The sequence below is a fragment of the Porites lutea genome, chromosome 2, assembly GCF_958299795.1.
Source record: "Porites lutea chromosome 2, jaPorLute2.1, whole genome shotgun sequence".
NCBI classification, from domain to species: Eukaryota; Metazoa; Cnidaria; class Anthozoa; order Scleractinia; family Poritidae; genus Porites; species Porites lutea.
Genome location: NC_133202.1, coordinates 31084291 through 31102946, shown reverse-complemented (window position 1 = coordinate 31102946; position 18656 = coordinate 31084291). Strand labels below are relative to the sequence as shown.

General features: G+C 38.9%; 2 protein-coding genes across 3 annotated transcripts; one reads left to right on the top strand and one right to left on the bottom strand.

Moving 5' to 3' along the window:
• Positions 1–1647: 1647 nt before the first annotated feature.
• LOC140926829 (uncharacterized N-acetyltransferase YafP-like) lies at positions 1648–2255 on the top strand. The gene has a single exon (XM_073376514.1). The coding sequence runs from the start codon at positions 1676–1678 to the stop codon at positions 2177–2179; it is 504 nt and encodes a 167-aa protein (XP_073232615.1). The 5' UTR covers positions 1648–1675; the 3' UTR covers positions 2180–2255.
• Positions 2256–2796: 541 nt separating this feature from the next.
• Positions 2797–17169, bottom strand: LOC140928308 (collagen triple helix repeat-containing protein 1-like). Of its 2 annotated transcripts, none has more exons than XM_073378044.1 (4): positions 17095–17169; positions 16176–16296; positions 14768–15034; positions 2797–3309 (listed from the first exon to the last, which is right to left on the bottom strand). In XM_073378044.1, exons 2-4 carry the CDS (start codon positions 16272–16274, stop codon positions 2944–2946), a joined length of 732 nt encoding a protein of 243 aa, XP_073234145.1. In that variant the 5' UTR covers positions 16275–16296; positions 17095–17169; the 3' UTR covers positions 2797–2943. The 2 variants fall into 2 exon arrangements, with proteins under 2 accessions (XP_073234145.1, XP_073234146.1); XM_073378045.1 differs by having other exon boundaries at positions 16179–16296.
• Between the last annotated feature and the right edge of the window lie 1487 nt (positions 17170–18656).

Genomic DNA, 18656 nt, shown 5'->3' with positions numbered 1-18656 from the left:
GTTTTCGTTCCACTTTCTCCATTTTTTTTTTACGGAGCTGACAGAATTCTTCCACAAAACGCAGTGGAAGACATGACATTCGCTTCGGTCGATCGCCAATGTTTCTTTGTGATGGTGAAACGTAATACCTTTGCGCACGGTCTGTAGCATACACTCCATGAAATGATCACTAAAGAGCAAATGTCCTCATTTGTGAGCAATGAGTTTGATATGCTTAAAAATTTATCGTTTTTTTAGCCTGTTACAGTAACCCCCGGGGAACATGAGTTAATTTTAAAAGAATACTACTTTGAGCAATTTATACCATTTTGTCATAGTCCATTTTAAGATATCTTTCCATATCTCCAACACTAAGGTAAGTTCGTAACACTAAAATTTCACATACCAAGTTATACTGTAGTATTAACCTCTAGTTATCAGGAGGAAAAAATTCACGTGAATACGTACGCTGGACAAGTACCTTTATATCAAGCAACTGAAGACATTGTAGTTACATAGACAAAGAAAATTGCTTTTAATTAAACATTGTATTAGTATTTAAACGTGTTTCCAATTGCAAAAACAAGACCAAATCAATTACTATATGGCAAATAAGGGCTTTTTACAAACTCGGAAAGTGTAAACTTGACATTTATTATTAAATTCTTCTTTTTTTCTTCAGGGTTCTTGAGTAGTAAGGATTGGAAAGCTCATTGTTCCCCACTTAGTCAACCTCAGCCATACATAAATATTTTGTGCAAATATAATCTCGGATCAGCTAATTTTAAAAAAATGAAAACTGAAATTTTATCATTACTGTCGATCAACAAACAGACCCGTTGCTCCTCTATGTATAGAAGTCAGCCTCTCAGTTCTTTTGGCATGCAATAATGAGAGTGTAGAATGCATTAAAACATAGATATATATATATATATATATATATATATATACGGGAATTGGCTAACCGCCCTGAAAGCGAAAGCATGTGGCTTAAAGATGAAATTTGAGAGACTTTATGTAGTTGAATGTAAAAGAAATTGCTTGATTTAGATCAGGAATGTCCCCATTGGACTTTGGCTACGTGACTGAACGGTTCTTGAATTACTGGTTTAAATTAAAAGTGAATGTAATATTGGCAGTTTTGTTTATCTCTTTTTTCCAATATTCGAATTGTTGAAAGTGTTAGTAAATACTACTTTTATCCCAGCAAACAAAATAACTCGGCATAATTTCCTTGTTAAGCATTCGCGTAGGTTGGCTTGTTTACGAACCAGGCGAATGCCAGCTACGCGGACGGCTTCAGAAATGCTAAGAACCAAGCAGGAAACAAACCTCTACTGGCAGTCTATATATATTGACTTCCAAAATTTTTATATTCTAAATTTGTAAAAACCACCAAAACCACCAACAGCGTTCGGGGCTAGATGTGTATCACGTAGCCCCATGAAATATCTGAAACATGTTTTAAAACTTCATGTACAATATTTGCCAAAATACAGTTATACTCGTTATATTCACCCTTTGTTGGCGAGAACGCGATCTCCCAAATATAATTAAGCTCAAAGCAAAAGAAAGGCGAATCCCCGAGAAACATCGTAGGCATCTTTCGTTGGTATAACATGTCACAAGGTGAAGGTTTTGGTGGGTAGAATATAATGCCGACCCCCGTGATAAGGGTTAACCGAGATGGGGCAACATGGCAGATCAGTTCATAATTCGCAGAGCCACCGAATCAGACGCCGAAAACATCTACAACATCCATGTTGCGGCGATTAGATCAAAGTGCTCTACTCACTTCAGTGCAAAGGATGTCGAAATTTGGGTCGCAAGACAAGACAAAGCACGATATCTGCCCTTTATACAAGCAAATGAGATCCTAGTCGCCGAAGGTGGGGAAGGGAAAATTCTTGGGTTTGGTCACCTGACGCGTGATGCAAAAGAGACTGATGGAAAAACCATGCAGATTAGAGGCCTGTTTGTTGACCCTGACTGCGGGGTAAAAGGCGTAGGCTCTACGCATTTGAAAGAGTTGGAGAAGAAAGCAAAAGAACTTGGTGAAGTTGACACGATGGTTGTTTATTCATCGCTCAATGCTGTTAAATTTTACAAGAAATATGGATTCATTTCGCAAGGGATTACTACACATCAAATGTGCGAACCTTCGTCTCTCCAGTGTCACAAAATGATTAAGGAATTTTGAAAATTGATGAGTAGTTGAATCCAACCTCTGTCACACATGGGGATGGGGTAGGTAGAGGTTGGCAAAATAACGCAAGTCACGCAAGTCTTATTGATTTTCGTCTTTTTTGAATATTACTACAAACACGCGCTACGTATATGGTGAAAGTAATTTATACGATATCTATCATATAGACAATAATTAGATACCTGTAGCGGGAAATACAGTACAATTATTTTAGGCCAGCAGGTTGCATTGCACAGATACAATAAAATTGGACCGCAGGAAACCCAAGCGGGAGTTACGTGTGGTTCAACATTGCATCTTAAAATGGCCGCAAAAATAACAAATTTAGAGATGTGATGAGATAGCTGTTTGCAAAAGTTCTCAATAAAAAGGTCATACTTTAATTTACATGTCGATACATGGTTTTTTCTTGCTCCCAGTGTCTGGCTATTTTCCTGATCCAATGTTTCAGTGATATCATAAGGGCGTATTCGCAATCACGATTTTTAGCACCACAATATAACAACATTGTTGTGACATTGCTTCGAAAGGTAGCAACATTGTTCCAACCTTGCAACGCTGTGTCGTCGTTGCGAATCGTCCCATGTACCTTCATAAAGAAGTCGAAAGAATGTCGGGATAAATGCTGCTTTTATTAATCTTTCAGAGGTTACAACCTGTCAGTTTACAGCAGAACAAAATAATATTGCTAAAGAAGATAATTTGACTTCAGGCGAATACAACCTCGGATAACTCGGGGTGACTGCCTTTTGTAATAATTAGGACTGCGGTGCCGGAACCTCTTCTACGTAAATCCGGGATACTGAATTCCAACCTGTGTACGCATCAGCTCCACTGACTCCAGGGCAATTGCCGACATGAAAACCGATCCTTACGTTTCCAGCGCTGTGCTCGTTGCAGACTCCCTCAATATGACGAACACGGTGCATGTCTTTAACTGCATTTGGGTGTGCACCTGTGGCCATGTAGACAATACCCTCGATCGGCAGAGGAGCTGAACACTCGGTATCATTGAACGTGAAAAACCAACGCATGCAGCAGCCGTTGCAGTTATAGATCCGAAGTGCGCCACTCCAGAAGACACGAAGGCTGGTGGCTGATGACGACTTTTTGAAGTTACATTGCTGTGGTATTTTTTGAAGAAAGAATAACGTGAAAAACCGCCATTAGCAATAGATTTTAGCTGTGAATTTATCTTACCTTCCCCCTCCTCACCCCAACCTCTGATCCCACGAACCTTTCTTGGCATATGAAAATGAAGAACTATAGTAAGTATGTCGAAAAGTCATCGCATCTACCTTGAATGCTATAGTACTATACACCAAGCATATTTCCTGGAAAAACTCATATCGTATCACTGTGTCTTAAAAAGCAAGGTTAAAGGGGCGATTTTAGTCCGCGTTTATCGAAGCCTGTTACTCCTGTTAATAATCATTGCTTCGGTGGTTAAAAACGTCAGAAAATAATTTCAATGGAAGGGAAAAGTTAAGAGGTGAGTTACCGTTTAACTCACAACCCAAAAAAACCTTCCTTATCGATCTCGCCATTCCTGGCATGTACGATTTCGTTAAACTTTATTGTAACTGAAAATTGTATCCAAAGAAAAGAAGAGACTCTCTTAAAAACCTGCACTTACGTCCAACTAATACGACAAAGATGAAGAAAAAGATTAACCTCCTCGATCATTCAAAACAGAACTGCTGGAATTTAGGGCTCAAGCAAATACGCAGTAAATACGCACAGAGGGAGAGCTCATGCAAAAAACTTATTAGTGACCTTTAGATTCAAGGACGAGGACGACTACGAGATAACTGATAGCGGAGTGCTTTTATCTGATAACAATTCGCCTAAAAGTGATAGTGTAGTAAATAGTGCACAGGGGTCAGCGAGTTCGTCCGTTCCGAGTGTTTTAAACGATTTTCACAGCGAAGCGGGAGCAGAGATAGAATGTAACACCGCTTTATATGCGTATTCTAGTACAAAGCCTATTTCAGCTTGCGTTGACAATGGAGTAGAAAAACCAGATAGTAATATTTCTCTTCCTTTTGTGGCTGGAAGCTCTACTCTGCCTGTTAGTATAGAGGGTCATAATTTTTATTGTTTAATAGATTCAGGAGCTGCTGTCACAGCAGTAAGTGCTAAAGTGTGGCGGAAGTATTTGTGTCACGCTTACCCTAGGCTAGATGGACCTGATTCGGAGAGTGTGACTACCGTCAATGGTTCCTGTTTAACTATTCTGGGAAAGTCACCAATGAAATTTGTTACTGATTCTCATGAATTTCCTTTTGAAGCCCACGTGATTGAAAATTTGTCTTATGATGTTATCCTTGGTAGAGATTTACTTAAAGAATTTTGTTTTATGGTTGATTTTGAAAATGGATCGGTGAATTTTCCTTCTGAACCAGATCCGCTTCCTTTTAAGGGTGAACACTTAAATGATGATAGTGATTTGACGGATAAAGCTTTTATTTCTTCGGTCCACGCCTCTTGTACTTTTGTTATTCCACCTCAGTCAGAAATTTTGGTTTCAGGGGAACTCAATTCTTTACCAAGCGCCGTTGGTATTAATGGTATGATTATTCCAGAGTCCCATTAATGCCATCGCTATTCTGTTTTCGGAGCTTCTGAGCTTGTCAGTGTTGCAGATGACGGTATGATCCCCATAAGTTTGGTTAATCCTTCCTTCCAGCCAGTTAAAATTTACCGCAGAACTCGTTTAGCTGATTTTGAGGAGGTAGATCAAAATGTAGCAACCTTTGAGCTAAATGCGACTGAGAAAATTGAAGAGCCGTCCAATTATGAGCAGCTGGAAAAGCACGATTATTCTCAATTGCCTGATTTGTCCGATAGTATTTTGTCAATTGGTGACAAAGTTAAGTTTCGTGATTTGTTTGTGAAATACCGTGACGTGTTTGCCCTGTCTGATTCTGAGTTAGGTAGAACGTCGTTAGTTCAACATGTGATCGATACGGGTGATGCCACCCCGATTAAACAAATGCCTTATCGCACTTCGCCTGAAGGTAAGTAAGAGATTGATAGACAAGTGAACAATATGCTCGAACGTGGAATTATTCAAGAGTCAGTTAGTGCTTGGTCTTCGCCTGTTGTTTTAGTTAAGAAAAAAAGATGGTTCTATGAGATTTTGTGTTGATTATCGTAAGTTGAACAAGGTAACGAAGAAAGATAGTTTTCCCTTGCCTCTGATTGCCGATACTTTAGATTCTTTAAGCGGAACAAGCGTTTATAGCACCCTTGACATGAAGGCAGGTTATTGGCAAATAGAACTTGATCCTTCTGCTCGAGAAAAATCTGCTTTCGTTACTCATAATGGTCTTTACGAATTTTTAGTAATGCCTTTTGGTCTTACGAATTCTGGAGCAAGTTTTCAAAGGCTTATGGGCCATATCTTGAGAGGACTGGAGTATCGATTTGCACTTATATATATAGATGATATAATTATATTTTCTAGGTCGGTTGAAGAGCACTTAGTACATTTAGAAGAAGTATTTAGGAGGCTTCGTCAAGCTAATGTTAAGTTGAATCCGAAGAAATGTAGCTTTGTTAAACAAAAGGTAGAATATCTCGGTCATGTTGTAACTCCTGAAGGTGTAAGTCCCAACCCAGACAAGGTTTGTGTTGTGCAGGAATTCCCCACTCCAACTAATTTAAAGGGACTTAGAAATTTATTAGGTCTCGCTAATTATTATTGGCGTTTTGTAAAGGGTTTTTCTCACATAGCCAATCCTCTAAATGCGTTGACTAAAAAGGGTGTTTCTTTTAATTGGACTGAGGAATGTGCTGTCGCTTTCGACAAGCTGAAGCGTGCGTTAGTTTCCGCTCCTATTTTAGCCTATCCCAACTTTAAGGAGCCTTTTCTGTTGTTTGTTGATGCTAGTTCCACGGGAATCGGTTTTACCCTAGCTCAAGTTCAAAATGCAAAAGAAGTTGTAATTGCTTACAATGGGCGCGGTTTGAATCAAGCAGAGCGTAATTATATTACAACTGAGAGGGAAGCACTTGCGTTAGTCGAAGGAGTTAAGAAGTGTTGCAGCCTTATCTTCAGAATCGCAAATTTACAGTTGTTACTGATCACAGCTCCTTGCGTTGGTTAATGAATGTTAAGGACGCTTCAGGTCGTTTAGCAAGATGGGCTTTACTTTTGCAGCAGTATGATTTTGAGATTGTTCATCGCCCTGGTAAGATTCATGGCAATGCAGATGGTTTATCTAGGCGTCCTTATGTGTCATGCGATTTCAATTCACTCCAAAAGGAGGATTCACAACTGGCGAAAACTCGAGAGTTGCAAAGGCGTGATCTTGACCTGAGTGAGATAATTGATTACCTAGAAAGTGATGTTTTACCATCAGACGATCGCGCAGCGCGCAAAATTTTGCTCACGAGTGACAGTTTTTATATTGGGCGTGATGGATTACTTTATCATTTAGGCGACAATCGAAAGCGCAATTCTTGGAATTCGTTTTCTCAGCTAGTTGTTCCACCAGCGTTAAGGTTTGAAATTTTGTTTCACATGCATGACCATGTTTCTGGTGCGCATTTTGGGGTCCATAAGACGTTCAATAAGGTTAAGCAGAGGTATTGGAGGAAAGGAATGTACAAAGATATTGAACATTGGTGTAAGTCTTGTACTGAATGTTCCATGAGGAAATCGCCTAGAAATTCAAAGAAAGCACCTTTACTCCCAATTCCAGTAGAAAATGCCTTTGATAGGGTAGCTGTTGATGTGTTGGGGCCCTTCCAACCTTCAAATAGAGGCAACAGGTACGTTGTCGTTTTCAGTGATTACCTTACTCGATGGTGTGAAGCATTTCCCGTTCCAAGCGTTGAAGCAACTGTAATTTTTCGTCTTTTGGTGAATGAAGTCATAGCCAGACATGGTGCACCTAGAGTTTTGCTGTCTGATAGAGGGAAAAATTTTCTGTCTAAAGTGGTAGCAGATGTTTGTAAGATCTTTCAAATTCATAAAGTAAATACTTCTAGTTATCACCCGCAGACTTATGGCCTAGTCGAAAGGTTTAACTCTACTTTGTGTCAGTCACTTTCGATGTATGTCTGAAAGAATAAAAAAGACTGGGACGATTTTATACCACTAGTTTTGTTTGCTCATAGAACATCAGTTTTAGAAGCCATCGGTGATTCTCCTTTTTACGTTCTGTATGGCCGTGAGCCTCGTTTACCTGTGGATGTCAAGTATTTACCGCCAGTCGCTGATGACGTTACTACTTCAGTTTTTGAGCATCGTAAGCGTATTGTTGAAAAGCTTGAGTTAGCGCAAAATTTGGCAAGAGAAAATTTGCAGCGTGCTCAGCAGAGAATGAAGGATTACTATGATCAGGGTGCTAAGGAACCAATTTTTGTGGTTGGTCAGCGTGTATGGGTTTACACTCCTCGGACTAAAAAGGGTTTGTCTAGGAAACTTTTACACAATTGGTTGGGACCATACAGAATAGTAGAACAGTCGTCTCCAGTTCATTTTCGATTGCGTACTGATACTAATAAGAAAGTTACTTTTGCCGTGCATGCTAATCGAATGGAGCCATTTATCGATCCCAGCTTACGACCAATTGAACCTCCACTATTTGATGACCCAAGTGAGCCTTATCTTGATGAGTCAGATATTCCAGATGACTGTTTTGAGTCAGAACTTCCTGTCGATAAAAATATTGAATCTAGTCCACCAGCTTCAGACCCTGCAAATTCGAGCACCCATTCAGATGGTCGGAACCCACCGGTGCAGTCGCAATCAACTCCTGATAATTCTGTGATAGATGACGAAAGTATTTTTCAAGCTGATCGAATTCTTAAGTCTCGTAGGAGAAAGGGCAAAACAGAGTACCTAGTTCAGTGGCATAATTTTCCAAGAAATCAATCGACTTGGGAACCGGAGCAAACCATTTGGGATAAACGCCTAACCGTTAATTTCAATAAATCAAGGAAGTAGTGAGTCCTCTGATAGTCGATTCATTTTTTTTTTGTTTTTCTTTAGGGATCAAGATTGTATTCAAAGAGTTTTCTTGTAGAGAGATTTCAGTAGATGGATTCCAGGCCCAGATCCCAACCGTTGCGTTGTCTAACATTTGTTTTTGTTCAGTTTTGCGTGATACGTGCTCAAAATTTTGATTCTCTTAGGCAGAGAGTAGCATTTTATCCTGCTCCATTGATGATAAGTCATTCTCCTAAGCCGCTTACTTTTTATGCCGAAACAAAGCTTTTGAATGTTCACACAGTTTTTAATTTTACTGACCCTAGCGGTAGTTTCGCCATGAGTAACAAATCTTGTTCTGTACCTCTGGAAAAGTTCTTTGATCAATTATTGCTTACTGTTCGCGGTTTTCAAAAAGTTGTCCGTCGGCTTCTTTCTTTGCCAGGCTTTTCAACTTTGGTTGAGTGTGACTCTTATTTACCAAGGTATTATCAGTTTATGGTAGGAAAAGTTTCGAGAATGTCGTGTCCAAGAGCCTATAAAAGTTCCGTTTCCGAGTGTAAAACTTGGGCGTTACGATTCTGCCGCGGCATGTCGGTTGACGAAAGACAGTGGTTGCTAGGGAGAAGCCGCACGCGACGTTCAAATTGGATGTGCCACGCAGGAGGTCTAGGTATTTTTCGCGCGATTTGGATCGGAACAGGCAATAAATGCGAGGAGAATCACGTTAAGAAGCTTAAGGCCACTTTAAGAACTCTGAGCAGAGCTATTTCTCAAAGTATGATGCGTATTGTCAACGGAAAAGTTGTGTATTTGTTTAAAATTACTGATCAAATGAACAGTAAATTGGATATTTTTTCTCAGGATTTAAAAATAGTTCAAGACACGTTTACTAATTGGCAGAGACAACTCAAAAAATTTGTCAATTCGGTCAGATGCCACGAGGGATTGACGATGGAATTTCTTTCTAAATATACTGCGGAAATTAACCGTGCCTTTTTCGCCTTTCTTAGACTTTTTGAAATCCAAGATGAACGAGAAACCGTTGGTAGGATATTCAGATTTGCCTAAGTTTATTTCTTCGCACTTGTCTGCCAAACTTTCTATTGATCCTTCTTTGAGATTGACTATAACAGCATTAGAGGAAGGTTTGTCAGTCCTTGCAGGCCCTATGGTTGACGTTGAACATGATAGTCAGAATTTGACTATTGATATTTTATTGTTAGCACCTGAGATCACGGATAGGAATAGTTTCTGCGTCGTAGAACATTTTACGCCTCTTAAGTTTAATATTTCGGGTAAGTGTTTTTCAGGGCCTGTTCAACACACAAACCTTGCTTTAATTAATTGTCCAAATTCAAGGCAGGTAGTGTCTTTAGAAGGATTAGATAGGTGTTTTAGTAGTGAAGTAGGTTTTTTATGTCCCAAAAATGTCTTAAAGTCGGTTTCTAGCTTGCAATGGTTGGGTTTCGCTTGGAATCCGAACCTGAAACTTTCTTTCCCTCGGAACCACGAGGTTGCTCCAGACTGTGACCATATCCATCCGCTAATTCATCTTGGAGGCAGATATTTCCTCTCAACAACTTCTGGAACATTAACTCTAAGCAGCGGCGAGTTAGATGTTTCTCCATTGGCAGTTTATAACTTTCCCTGCAACGTCAGTTTCATCGGAATGAAAACTAGCTTAGGCACCTGTCCTCAAAGACTGCTGGTATCACTTCCATTGTTTTCAACTGATATGATTACATATGTTCAGTGGGATCCGAGCTCAGATGATCTCACTCCACTGGACTTGCATCAAGAATCCCTGACCATCCCACCACCTATTAAGATTAACCGTACTGTGATTGATAATTTTGATGAGTTGTTTCAGCGTTACGATGGCCAGCTTAGTGATACTTTGCAGAAGGCAGACAGTCTTATTGATCAGATAGAAGAAACTACTATTTCCAGTTACGTCGAGTACATTGCTTTCATTGCACTAGGTCTTTCAGTGACCAATTTCATCGTCTTTTGTATTGTTTGCCGCTGTATCTTCAGGCTATTTGGACGTCGAGCCGTACATACGCCTCCTCCTCCTTTGCAAGCACCCGTTTCTAACAACCTTCAGCGCAAGGTATGCGGCCATTGTTCCAAACCCGTAAAGAACGATCGTCGTAGAAAAGCTGCAAGTAAACAGTGTCGTGACCCGCAACGATTTGGAACAGAGGAGCAGTAGCAAGACTTTTCGAGACAAGACATTCCAAGCTTAAAAAAAAAGGAACCACGCTTGGAAATTTTTTGCTCAATTTCGGCCACGAAAAGTGTTCCCGTCTCCCCAGCCCTCTTCGTTGAAATTCTGCGCGGCCATATCGCCAGCCCGCCAAGAGCGAAAATCGGTCAGGCTTTATCGCCATGTGAGAGAGAACTGGTACTAATAAACAATGTTTTGACGAGCGAGGCAAAAGCTGCGAAGAAAGAGCTTTTTGTCGGTACCTTGCATGCCTTGTCTTCGAATATTTTGAGACTAGCTTCATGTCGGCGAAGAAAGAGTTTCTTGCGAGGTTCTTGAGAGAAAAGTCTGGCTGAAGTAAGCTTTGGAAAAGGTTTTACATGTGCTGTTTGGTGCCCATATCTCAAAAACGAAAACGGGGAAAACATGAAGAAGGTATTTATCCTTTGTTTTGATGCTTTAGTTGCTTAAGTTTAGAGCTTACGCACATGAATTTTTTTTACAAAAAATACCATTTTTAGGTCAATTAGGTTCACATCACGCTTGTTAATGGATGAACTAACAGGTTTTGGATGACTTGCGAGAAGCAAGAAAATCACTCCTCCGCTCCTATTCTCGGTAAAGCGATTTCTACTTCGTGAATTGTCAAGACAAATTGCTAACCTTCGTGGTAGATAATAATAAACAGCGAGGAATTCTGTTCGTTGAAAAGTGGGAAGTTACAATAATACATTATGTCATCGTCAAACAACACTAGTTAAGCCACGTTCAAGTGTATTTGAGGTCTCTTATTTGACATTAAAACACCCCCACCAAACAAGAAAGGTGTCGCTTCAAACTTCTTAATGAAGGTAAGTTAAAGTTATCGAAGTGAAGTTCTTAAAGAAGGCGTTTAGAAACTTAGTTGTTACTAAAGAGATCGATAATTAGTACTATAATCGATATACAGAACAGAGCTCCTGCTCTAAATGACATGATGTCTACTGAGCTGAAATATTACTGTATGAATAACTTAACTTGTGTTCATTTCATTTATTGGTTTGAAATTGCAATTCCTAATGTTTTCACGCCACTTCAATGCCGTTATAATCAGCCGTAGTTCGTCTGGCTTCACGTCGCCATCTTGAATTTGTCTTTGTTGGGAACCAGGCTTCGCACGGTCCCGAACAAAGTTGGCCCGAATTGAAGCAAAAATTTCCAAGCGTGAACTGAACTGTATTTAGCTCTCGCGTTTTTAATTCACAGATGATGTATTACTGTATTAATTTAACTTTGGTTAATTTTTCGATTTTTTTAGATGAGATCGGGGCTACTCAGTTAGCTTCAGTTAGTGGTCGCTTCGCGTCATTTAAGTATGAGAGTGACAGTCGTTCTTCAAGGCAAGCAACATTTGTATTTCATATAAATCACTCTTTTTCGTGGCAATCTGTTGATTTGTTTTTAGGATTATTTTCTGGTTTTGGTCGATCTCTGAATTGGGAAGTAGATAACCTTGTCGAGTTCGTGCATATTTGTCATTATTTCATGATTTACGAGCGCTACGTCAGTGACATTTTTCGGGCAACTTTTCCGCGAGATTACTGTCGTTCGTTTCCAGAGAATCAATTCTGCGAAGTGTTGTTTGCTTTGAAAACATCCGGTTACCTTTTTCTAGCTCGTAACCTTATGGCTTTCGCGTCACACGAGTATGAAGAAATTTTTATTTTTGAAGACTTGTTAACTCAAAGTTCAGCAAATTTCCAGCAGTTTGTCAGCAATCGTTTGACAGAGTTAGAGCAGAATTGATCGTTTTGTCACGTCTCATTATTATAGTTTTTGTTATTGTACTGTTTTTTTACTTATAGGTACTATCAATGGATCTTGATTGGTAACGTATCCGCCACATGGCAAAATGGATTTGCATTTTTTGTTTCGAGATGAAGGGTGCCGCCATGTTTGATTGGACAGTTTTACGCTGCAATCACCTCATATGCATCAAATGCTTTAAGAAGAACGCTGGCGAGTACAGCTGACCTTAGGTTTTACCCACAGTCGAGTTCCTGTTTCGTATGTTTTGTCCTTCCGGGCAGTTTCACTGTTAGCATTTAATTGGTTCTTTGGTATTTGTCGGTTGCGGCTGTGTAGGCTTATCTTACTATAGAAAAGCTGTTGCGATATAGGCGATAAGGTATTCAATAGAAACTCTTCCGGTCAGCGAACTCAAAACAAGTCTACTTCAAGGAACCAAAACTAAGTTTAACAAACACTTCAAATGGATAATACTAGACAAAAACTCAGAAACTAACCATGTGGGGAAATATATTGAATCTTTAAGTTTCTAAGTCTATAAAAGTCTACAAACTGTTCATCATAAAGCTAGCAAAATCTTAAAAATAGCAACGCTGAAAAACAAAACTAAAGGTAACCACCTCACAACATCGTTTTCAAAGCAACCATAGTTTTTCAAACTTGATCGTTTCGCGCAGATTAATTTTGCTTTGTGTTGTCAAGTTGAACATGCATAACACCTGTTAAAAACCTACGCGTAAGTAAGATTTCCTTCAAACAAAGTTAAAGTTACATTATTGCAAAAACTTCTTTCCAATTATGTATAAGATTTAATTACCGATTGAGGTCACTTTAAGGACCATAGAAGCCACGTTAAGCTGGCAAAGAGTTGCGACAAGCTAAGCAAAGCACAATTGCATCATGCATAAAATTCAGCTTAAGTGAACTAAAAAAAGCTTCAATAAGGTTGCAAAATAACAAATTTTCATTAAAAAACATAAGGCTTAGGGCTCCTATACCTGCTGACAAAGAAGAAGTGAATTTTCTCTACGGAAACAACCTACCTAAAGATCTTAAAAGCAAAAGATCAGTTACAAGCTTCCCAGCCAAGCCATGATTCCGACTACTTAGCTAGATTTACTAGCTATTTTTTTTTAGTAAATAAATGGTCCATGCGAGGGTCTTCAGTCAAGCAAATTAAACTCAGCAAACTGAATCATTAGAAAATACAGAAAACTGCACATAAGGATTTGTTTTGCTCGCTTCAGTCAAATCCAGCTCCAGCAATTGTTTACGTGCATAGAGTCGATTGTTTTGGAGTCCCTGCCGGCAGTTCTCGTTCTCCGCTACTTCACAGCGAGTGAAAGGAAAATTTGCGTACAGAAAGATAACAAAACTATGTAATTAAAACTAATAAAAAAAAAATTAAAGGAAAAAAACTCTGACTATTATTACTTGAGCAACAGAAAAATGATCGAAGTAGTCTTTTCTTCTCGAGTAAGCTTGCTGGATTTCTAAAGTTCCGAGGAAGTTTTAAGCGCTGAAGTTTGTTCACTCGCAAGCGTTAGCATTACGGTTCTTTGACATAAGACAAGGATAAAGCTGGTTCTGCAAAGGTAAATAAATCTGGGCATGTAAAAAAAAAATACCGTAACTAGTAATTACAGAATACAAGCGGGTTTTAATTCAGTCCGGCGAAAGAAGGCGAAGAACTGGACACAAAATCAATTCACAAATGGAATACACAATTATTAGAAAAATAAAAACCTCTCTGGAAATGTTCAAAACGTTTTATTTCTCCTCAGACTGATGGATGATCTGTTTTTACTCTAACATTGGTTGTTCTGAATCCAAAGTAATTTTCAAGTGACGAAACAACAACAACAACAACAACAACAACAACAACAAAAGCCTTTACAAGGAGCAAACGTTCGCACTTCGTTTATTTCATTCTGTCTCAGTCAGAACTCTCACAGAACGAGACAAACAAACGCAAGCGATAAGGGATGCGCAGAACGTTTTTCCGCCCTGAAAGACCAACATTGACGTCACGTAGTCTCCAGTCCATCACGCGGCCATTTCAGAAACGTTTTCGTGAAGTTTTCGGAAATGCTGGGATTTTGATCTTTTATCTTTCTATAAAGGCTTGGGAAGAAAAATCTTTACCCAAATCTCACTTAGGATTGTTCTTTTTAGTGTTTGGTGAAGGTAAAGCGACAAAAGAAAATACCTCAATTTTTTGGTTCAGTGACCTTTAAAGTTTTTTCGCGTATTCTCAAAATAAAGACTTCCCGGAAAGCTTCATTTTACCATTTTTTCACAAGAAAAGATAGCACTGTTACCTTTAGTGAAGGAGAGGTTACCCTCTCCCAATGGCAAAATGATAAAACTTCTAACGTTTGTTAACTTGTTTTCGCCACTTCGACATTCTCGCTAAAACTCGTAGCAGAGTGACGACGGCTACCACATTTTCCCGCCAAAACGACGCTGGCTCACGCGCGTGCACTACTTAGTACTGAGAAAATCTCGTACTCGTAGTCATACTCGTCTTAGAATCTAATGAAGGTGTCTTTTTAGCAACCAAAAGCGATGTTCACTAGCTGGGGTCAATAATTCAGGACTCAGTTTTAACCGGCGAAATATCAAATAAATTTAAATTTACCGTGATTAATCCAGTGTCCCTTCCATCATTGAGGTTATTGAAAACACACTGTTTCCAGTTCAGACCGCCTGAGGGTCCTTGAGGACCTTGGATGCCTCTGGCTCCTTGATCGCCCTTAGGACCAGCAGGACCCGCGGGTCCTTCGCGACCTGCGGGACCTTGAGGACCTGCTGGGCCATTTTGTCCTTGAGATCCCGGTGAACCTGGTATGCCAGGGATACCTGGAACGCAGCAACTGCCACTTTCACAATGGGTTGACGAAGAGCTCTGGAAATTTCAATCAATAAAACAGGCTTAAGAAAAATATGAAATATTCGTTGACCTTTGCTGAAACAAAAAGGACCAGTTTTTAGGTCGTGAGTTTGCCGATTTTTTAATTCAAAGGCGGCAGGAATAGTTTGCTTCATAATTAGACTTTCGCCAGAAGAAGGCCGCAAACGTCAGTTGATGTGTAATTTGTCAGTATATGTAAACTGAACGACCTGAAATTTAATCAGGATTGACTCTTGCAGAAAGCTAGACTATAATATCGCTCATGATTTCCCAGCTGTAAATAATAACACCCGAATTCTTTGTCTTGACAATTGCGGAAAGATCACGGCACTTGAAGTGCAACTAGTTTTTACAGTTATGGAAAGAATCTTAACAAAAAAATGTTTATCATTAGGATTAACATTGTTTCTGAACTGTTTTCTTGAACGTTGTTCACACGAATTAGTTCGAAATTAGAGCTTGTGTTTGCTGGTTTTATGCATAGATCAGTGAAAGGTCGTGAAAACCATCGTTGGGCAATCGTTGGACTATCTTCCTTCTCCGGAGGGTCAAACGTGCTGACGTTAATTTCAAGTTTCATAAACGTGATTGTCTTTATGATTCTCACTGGTTCTACTAGACCTATCTGCTCCGTAAGGGGAAACACCAGACTAATAACAGGCTTCTGTAGTGCAGGTACAGGGTAGAGCAATACAGTATATTAAAAAAGCACTTGTTTAAAACGCTTTGTTCGACGGTGTCAATGAAATGCGAAAGTACTAATCGAGGACCGCTATTTTACTTGTTTATTGGAGCCACGTTAAGATCGTACCATCATTGCTCAAGTATTTCTCTTTCTCAACAGCCTGAGTATTAGTCCAGACACTGGAATCGAACAACCCACGACATCCCGCTTTGCAGCCAAGTGCTCTACCGACTAGAGTTAAACCTGCCGCGATAACAGTAACAGGCTAGTCACTCTCATAAAGAAAAACAGCGGGATTTTTGCAAAGCCGCAATTTCGCCTCAGCCGGGAAGGTTACTGTCTAAAGTGAAACAAAATATAATTAGGTATTTTGATTAACAATGATATTTTCAGTTTTTGAACATTTTTGCGCGGAAGTGAGCTTGAAGAATAGGGGTTGATATCACTTACCTGTTTTTCGTTGCTGTTGCTTGCTGCATATATCAGACAAAAACAGGGCAGCAGAATAACTGCTACGTGGGCAAACTGAATGGTCAGCACCATCTTCATTCAGAGTTACAACGCGCGTGAACTGAAGAGTTTAAAAAAATAAGGTATGAAACTAAGAAAAAGGTACGCCTTCTTCTACGTGCGACAAGAATCGCGATAAAGCATCTGCTGTTTATCTCATTTCAACACATACGATCGTTAGTGTTCTAAACCTCTCAGTATTAAGCAATTTTCTAGCTTAAGCAAGGACAACGGCGACGGCAACGAGAACGCAAAAAAACTAGGTTTAGATATGCAAAACAACTACTTTGCACGTGCATCACGCTTTTCTGTACATTTCTTTGCCGTCGATGTAACTTTTGTGGAGAACGTGAACACAAGACCACGACTTTTTTTCTTTTTCTGAACTTCTATACAGTCTTTTAAATTCAACTCCAGAAAAAATTGCCAACATTTGGCGAACCGAACGAGATGTAATAAGCGCGAAAAACTTTGAAGTAGCGCGACCTCACTTAATAAGCGACGTTTTCGTAGCCGTCGCCGTCCGATCGTTGTTGCTTAAGCTCCCAAATAACTGAACATTTTAAAGAGGAATAGTCAGTTTACTACTCTCCAAGTCACTAGCAGAAGTATGCCTCCAGTAAATTTCATAATTTTTGCAGCAAACGGTGTCTTTGGGTTTCTAGAGCGAACTCGAATAACGTTTGAAAACTTGAACGTTTTTTTTAGCCTGGCTCAAGAACTCCCGAAAAAAAAAGGGTCATTTTAAAAGAAAACTACTTTGAGCAATTTATAGCATTCTAGTGGAGTGAGTTTTAAGATATCCCCCCTCACCGTCTCCAATACTAAGGTAAGTTTGCAACACTAAAATGTCACATACCAAGTTATGCTGAAGTCTTACGTCCAGTTATCAGGAGGAAAAAATGCACCTGAATACGCTTGGACAAGCACCTTTAAAAATACTAGCTAAATAAACAAAGAAAATTGCTTTTAATTAAACACTGTTTTCGTTTTTAAATATGTTTCCAAAATCAAGACCAAATCATTTATATGGCAAATAAGGGCTTTTTACAAACTCGGAAAGTGTAAACTTGACGTAAAAATGAAATTTAATCATTACTGTGGATCAACAAACAGACCCGTTGGTCCTCTGTGTATAGAAGTCAGCCTCTCAGTTCTTTTGGCATGCAATAATGAGATTGTAGAATGCATTAAAACATAGATATATATACGGGAATTGGCTAACCGCCCTGAAAGCGAAAGCATGTGGCTTAAAGATGAAATTTGAGAAACTGTATGCAGTTGCATGAATTTAAAAGAAATTGCTTTGTCCCCGCTGGACTTTGGCTACGTGACTGAACGGTTATTAAATGAATTACTGGTTTAAATTACATTGTAGACATTGTAGTTATAAAGATAAAGAAAATTGCTTTTAATTAAACACTGTATTAGTATTTAAACATGTTTCCAATTGCAAAAACAAGACCAAATCAATTACTATATGGCAAATAAGGGCTTTTTACACACTCGGAAAGTGTAAACTTGACATTTATTATTGAATTCTTCTAGTTTATACCTTTATTTATTTCATTCGTCTGAATCCTATAACCAACTAAAGCCAACGATTTTTTCTTCAGGGTTCTTGAGTAGTAAGGATTGGAAAGCTCATTGTTCCCCACTTAGTCAACCTCAGCCAAACATAAATATTTTGTGCAAATATAATCTCGGATCAGCTGATTTTAATAAAATAAAAACTGAAATTAATCATTACTGTGGATCAACAAACAGACCCGTTGGTCCTCTATGTATAGAAGTCAGCCTCTCAGTTCTTTTGGCATGCAATAATGAGAGTGTAGAATGCATTAAAAGATAGATATATATACGGGAATTGGCTAACCGCCCTGAAAACGAAAGCATGTGGCTTAAAGATGAAATTTGAGAAACTGTATGCAGTTGCATGAATGTAAAAGAAATTGCTTTGTCCCCGCTAAACTTTTTCTACGTGACTGAACGGTTATTAAATGAATTACTGGTTTAAATTACATTGTAGACATTGTAGTTATAAAGACAAAGAAAATTGCTTTTAATTAAACACTGTATTAGTATTTAAACATGTTTCCAATTGCAAAAACAAGACCAAATCAATTACTATATGGCAAATAAGGGCTTTTTACACACTCGGAAAGTGTAAACTTGACATTTATTATTGAATTCTTCTAGTTTATACCTTTATTTATTTCATTCGTCTGAATCCTATAACCAACTAAAGCCAACGATTTTTTCTTCAGGGTTCTTGAGTAGTAAGGATTGGAAAGCTCATTGTTCCCCACTTAGTCAACCTCAGCCAAACATAAATATTTTGTGCAAATATAATCTCGGATCAGCTGATTTTAATAAAATAAAAACTGAAATTTAATCATTACTGTGGATCAACAAACAGAC

Coding starts and splice junctions, on each gene's coding strand:
- LOC140926829 (XM_073376514.1), top strand. CDS start 1,676: ATGGCAGATCAGTTCATAATTCGCAGAGCCACCGAATCAGACGCCGAA.
- LOC140928308 (XM_073378044.1), bottom strand. CDS start 16,274: ATGAAGATGGTGCTGACCATTCAGTTTGCCCACGTAGCAGTTATTCTG. Junction 15,035..16,175: donor GCAACAGCAACGAAAAACAG/GTAAGTGATATC, acceptor TGAAATTTCCAG/AGCTCTTCGTCAACCCATTG. Junction 3,310..14,767: donor GGGACACTGGATTAATCACG/GTAAATTTAAAT, acceptor AAAATACCACAG/CAATGTAACTTCAAAAAGTC.